The sequence below is a fragment of the Chenopodium album genome, chromosome 25, assembly GCF_948465745.1.
Source record: "Chenopodium album chromosome 25, dcCheAlbu1.1, whole genome shotgun sequence".
Lineage (NCBI taxonomy): Eukaryota > Viridiplantae > Streptophyta > Magnoliopsida > Caryophyllales > Amaranthaceae > Chenopodium > Chenopodium album.
The window spans coordinates 26,698,490-26,704,489 of record NC_137858.1 but is presented as its reverse complement, the minus strand read 5'-3'; the positions used below and the strand labels follow the sequence as shown (position 1 = coordinate 26,704,489).

At 32.9% G+C, this 6,000-nt stretch overlaps 1 protein-coding gene across 3 annotated transcripts in view; it reads left to right on the top strand.

The window, feature by feature from the left end:
- The first annotated feature begins 4,358 nt into the window (after positions 1–4,358).
- LOC145615097 (uncharacterized) overlaps positions 4,359–6,000 on the top strand; it is a 35,163-nt gene continuing 33,521 nt past the window's right edge. For all 3 annotated transcript variants that reach the window (XR_014107228.1, XM_081670171.1, XM_081670172.1), the window contains exon 1: positions 4,359–4,698. Coding sequence is in view for 2 of the 3 variants with exons in the window: in XM_081670171.1 (XP_081526297.1) it covers positions 4,648–4,698 (51 nt within the window). In the remaining variant the exon portion in view is untranslated. The remainder of the gene's footprint in view (positions 4,699–6,000) is intronic.

Sequence of the window (6,000 nt, the reverse complement as noted above, 5' to 3'; positions counted from 1 at the left end):
TCGTGTTTTAATTTTTAGATTTCTTAATCCCGTTTTAATCCGATCAGGTTTTGAACTCATCGATTTTGATTAAAAAGAAAAAGTAGTGTTTTCCATGTGGAAACAACGTTTTATGAAAGACTCACTACCTTTAGTAGTGAACACCACATTCTCTTGGCCAAATTCAGCCTCTAAATATGATTTTCGGGCAGTTTTTGATTTTTAACGAAGTTTTTTTTATGCTTAAAATTTTATTCCTGAGTTTGATTTTTATTGAAGTTTTAAGAGGTTTTTCACCATATTATATTGTTGGAAATTACTTGGGTTAGTAATATTAATTGTTGGTTGTTTTCTAGGAAGTGATTTTTTCCTAGGAGACTTTTAATAAGTGTAAAAGTGATGTGTTGATAAAGTTTTGAAGGGTTTTTAATTAATCTAAAGTGCTGGAAATAGTTTCTAAGTACTACTTTTGATGTTTTATAAAGAGGGTTTAATCACCCATTAAAAAGGGAGATTATTAGGGGTTTTTCAATAATTTTCAGATTTATATTAAACTTGCTGTAATTTCATGTATAAGAGTGTATTTTAAGGTTTTTATGAAGAAAATTTAAAGAACTATATATAAGCCTTTTATTTTAACTAAAGGGAAGGTTTTAATTAAAGTGTTGTTTAATTTGATTTTGAAGGTTTTTTAAGTAAGTTAGTATTGCTGTAAATTTGATTACTTGGGTATTGATTGAGGTCTTATTGTTTGGTTTAGGAGAGGACTTTATAGAAGGTGATTTCGAGTGAGTAAAGTGACATACCAATTTGTTTACTCAAGGTACGTACGAATTACGAAACATTGCCTTTAGAAGCATGTTTAGGAACGAAACGAGAACTTAGTTTCATGTATAGAGAAGACTGGGAATAATTGTTTGGTTATACATTGTGATTTCCGTATGATGTGCACTATATTACTTTGCAAATATTATTTATGCATTAACTTTGCAAGATGTGCTTAGAGGCAAAGGTATGTAAATATATATGTGGAATGATTTATTTATTACTCATTCATGATTATTGAAATAGAATGAGTAAAAGAAGAATTCAAGTCTTATAAGACGAGGTTAAGGTTTTGGGGTGCCTTATGCACTCAAGGTGTTCATACACCGAGGTAGTTAAAGGAATAAATAATAAATGTTGCTTGTCACTAACAAATCAAGAATTGAAATTGGAAACTTGTTTTACTTGATTGAATGGATATTGGATTGATTGTATTGTTGCATATGAGTCATCACCAAGTCTAAACATGTAAATCACGTAAAGTGCAAGATGGATGAGCAATAAAACTTTGGATTGGTGCACATCTGGAGTAATGACAATCAGGGGTTGGGGGTACACGGGGTATTAGCCGTGCACTTTTCTCGAGGCCGTCTGATCTACGAGTCTCTTATTTCAAATACTTTTCAAAACTAGGAGTTAGGTGAGATCTCATACTAACTACGGTCATGGAGTCGCGCCCGTGGTCGTTGGATGTTTATTGATGTTTCCGAAAGGAGGCATGGGGTTTTTCTTTTATTGATTTTCCAAATGGAGCATGGGTTTGACAACCTTGTCTATTGCTTAATCCAATGAATAAATTGAAATGAGTTAGCTACTATTAACTAGTGAAGTCTTAATAAATTTGATAGTTGAGTCGTGTGTTGAGTCTACAATTTAAAGATGTATGATGATTGATTATTAGTAGCATGTTAGGGATTTCTTATTTTATTTCGTAGCTTGTATGTACTCGGCTTTTTGCTGATTACTTGCTTTTGTGTGTGTCTTTCTTTGGTCATGACCTTCGCCTTTTAATGACCCTGTGACAATCCAATTTTTACACTTGTAATATTGGAGAGCAGATTAACCACAGGTTCTTACACATGCAGCATTCACATCAGGGTTGTGGGATTTTGAGTGGAGAGTTAGTTATTGTCCGCGGTTTATTTCTTTTGCAAGTTTGAATTTATTCTAACTCGGTTTTATTCTACACTACTTCTTTTGGTTTGAATTTATTTGAACTCTACTTTTATTTACTTACTACTTTTGATAGGTTTTGAATAAGGGCCATAATGGTTCCAACTTGTTACACTTAATTATGGTTTTATTCGTTGGTTTTGAAATTTACTTTTAACTGATTTAGTTTTTTTTTTCCGCTGCTAATTTCTGATATAGCCTTAACATTTGAGCACGTGCCGATAGCACGTCAGTAATTCTCTTGGATTTTGTTCAGGGTACTCACAAGTTTGAAAAGAGAATTATTGGGGTGTTACAATTCTAATATAGCCCGTTTGAACACGTGGCGGTAGCACGTCAGTAATTCTCTTGGATTTTGTTCAGGGTACTTACAGGTTTAAAGAGAGAATTATTGGGGTGTTACATTGGGGTTGTCATATCCATTGTTGAAAGGGGGAGATTCTTCTAACAACGACTCGTGGGAAGGTACAAATTCTTTTACTAGTTGTAGTTGTTCCACAATTACACTTTCTCTGTTTGGAGGGAGAAGACCTAATGAACAACATCATACCTTGTAATTCGATCAAATTAAACAACAAATATACTAAAATTTAGTTTAATTACCAACCTACAACCTCAATTTCATTAATGTAAGCCCCATCAATAAAGCCCTAAATTCAATTAACAAAAAAACCCTAAAAAAAAAATTTGTTTCTAATTTACTACAAATTAATTCAATTGCAATTGGAATTGAGAGGATAAATCATTGGTAAACAAGTTATAAATCACATCAACCTAAATTAAGCGTTAATCATAATTAACTATAACTCATTTGCAATTAGGAATAATCCAAACCTTTTTTTTTTGTTGTAAATTGCTTTGCAATTCAAGCCCTCCTCTTCCAAATAGCTTCCTCAACGCTTTACGCACAAGATTGTACTCCAAAATTTAAGAATTCTCTTCTTGGATTGATTTGAAGAATTTTTCCCTACTGAAACATGGTTGAATCGAGGGAAAGCGAAGAACACAAAGTCTTTAAAAAGAGGAACAAAAAGCAAAAGCAGCTGTTGGAGTGGGACCCGCTAATGAAAACAGTAACAGAAGTTGGACGGAGGTACCAAAAGCTATATTTCCTAATTTGATAGGTAGTAAAATAAAATAAAATTTTAGATGGGTACCAAAAGTCAACAGAGGCCATTTTCAAGGTACCAAAAGTCAAAATTTTCTAAAAATAAGTTATATTCAACAAAATTAAGTTAAGTGCAAATAAAATAAATTTCAATAGGAAAATATCATTAACTTCAAAGAAAATATATAATAAATAAACAGTAAAAATATGTTTTAATCTATACAAATAATTTAATCTCTATAAAAATAGTTATAGTTAGGAAATTTTGCATATAACCACCTTTTAGATTATATAAGTCAATTTGATTGCGGCTTTTTTCTATTTCGGTTAGCTAAGGTCAAGTCTTTAGCTTAAATAGATTCTGGTCATTTCGGGTATAAAATAATTTTGGTCAAGATCACTTTGGATTTCGACTCTATTTGGGTCAATTCATTCAAGTTAAAGGTCGAGTCAACTTTGAGTCGGGTCAACTTTGGGTCTCGGGTCAACTTCGGGTCGGGTCGTTTTCGGGTCTCGGGTCAACTTCGGGTCGGGTCGTTTCGGGTTGGGTCATTTCGGGTTTTGGGTCAAGGTTGGGTCAGTTCCACTTCGGGTTGGGTATGGGTTGGGTCGGGTTGATTCGGGTTTTGGGTCAATTTCGGGTCATGGGTCGGGTCGGGTCATTGGGTCTGGGTCAAGATTGTCAGGTCTATATATATATATATATATATATATATATATATATATATATATATATGTATATATATTGTGTTTCATCACATGTAATTAATAAAATAGCCTCTAAAATTGATTATTGGTAAAATAATTATTCTTTAGACTATGATTAATGAAATAGCCTCTAAAATTAGTAGTTGACAAAATAAGTGTTTTTTTGTTCAGGATCAGGTGGGGTTGAGGTTTCTCTGGACTGTTTTGCGCGGATGGAGTATTGAAGTTGGGATTATCAAAAAAATATTAAAAGAGGGGATTATTTTGGGCGGATGGAGCAAAGTTGGGATTATTCTTGGCATTGTTTCCATCTTACCGTTATAAAGTCCCAAACACTAAAATTACCATTCCAATCTTATCAGTCCTTAAGAACAGTGAGTTACCAACTTTGTCCTCTGCCCCCTGACTAAATTGCCTATTTTACCTAGGAAAGTTTTGTCTTTTTCGTTTTTAACACATGGCCTACCTTAGCTTGCTTTGTTTTCCAACTATATGTTGTGTTGTGCCACGTTGAATTTTCCTCTATTTCTTTGTTAGTTATGTCTTCCACCTTGAAGATTTTTTTTTTGTCTAAAAATTTCTCCATTACCTCACTCTCTCATCCAACTTTCCTCGAAATTATACCCACCAAATTATCCTGGATTAGGGTTTGCAACTTTAAACTGCTGAAACCATGGGAGGAGGTAACACCCAGATTTCTAAGAATGCTTGCATGAGAAACATGGAGAAGACGAAGGCAGCAAACTACAAGAATTTGTTGGTTATAGCATTTGATTGCTGTCTTATCGTTTTTCGATAATTAATCATGCTTTTCCTCAAATGGACGTCGTTGATGATGATTCTGTTGGGTCTAGATGGGCGGTTCTGATTGCTGGGTATATGGGTACTGGAATTACAGGCACCAGGTTATAATTTTATCTTTAATTTTCTTGTCGCTGCTCTTTAGCCAACAATAATTATCAGTTTTATTGGGGGTGGTTATTTAGATTTGTTTGTTAAGTTGTGTTTAAAATTTAGATGCAATTGCTTGGGCTCTATAATGATTGTTGATATATACTTCGTTTTTGCAACGCTTCCTTAAAATGGAAATGTCACTATACTTTCGACACACTATCATCGGAAAGTTATTTAAGGAAAAAGTTTTACTCCCTCCATCCCCAAAACTTTGACCCTTTTAGATTGATTTCGCTGGTATTAAGAAAGTTAAATAACAAGAAGTAAAAATATATTGGAAAGATAAATTTACATGGGGTTTGTAAAAAAGTAGAGAGAAAAAGTAATAAAAATACATGGAAAAAACAAAATTTTATATGGGGAATCTAATTTTGCACAAATATTGTTGCAAAGTTAGTGGGTATTTTAATGCATATGGGTCGATCATTTTGGGACTAAAATTAGGCCAAAAGGGTCGAAGTTTTGGAGACGGAGGGAGTACTATTTTCCTTAATTAAAGGTCCTGACCCACTTAATTATACTCCCACCTCATTTTAAAGTGTATTAAGTTATGTGAACCCCACTTTTCTTAATACCGTGAAAAAGTGTGTGTTGCAAGTATTAAAAAGCGGATGAAGTATTTAATAGGGTTCTTTGGGGTGGACAATTGTCACTTTGTTTTCCCGTCTTTGTTGGGAAGCTATTTTTGCTTAGTTTTTTTCTTCATATTTAGGCTTGCATATTCACATTTTCTCTTTTTTTAATAGCAGCATAATGCCCAATTCTTTTGAGCTGTTTTTTTTTTTTTTTTAAATTTTTTTTTTTATTATTTTTATTTTTTGGTGTGTGCTTTAAATTGGTGACTTGAGACTATTGTATATTTGGATTATGTTTTGTTCTGTATATTTGAGATGAAGTTTTTTTGGATGTTTGTGTGGTACTTTGAAAATTAATTTCTCCAGAAATAATATTGGCATGTGCCAATTAAAAGACCTTAAATTATGGCCTGAATATAAACAAAGATGTAATTTTTTTATTTAATTGGAATTGTATTATTTTTTATAGGGGTATTTTTTGTTTAGAAGAAGGCTTTAACGTAGATGAATTAGAAAGGTTATGAGGTTTGGGCCTGCTATACCGTTCACTTATGCTCGAAGGAGAACCAAATCAGCTTCAGTGTCTAATTAATGAAGAATGAGCTGCAATTTTGTAATTCATTGCCTAGTTTGTTATTCCCTAAGCCAGTTAGTTTGTTGTGATTAATTGTATTAATA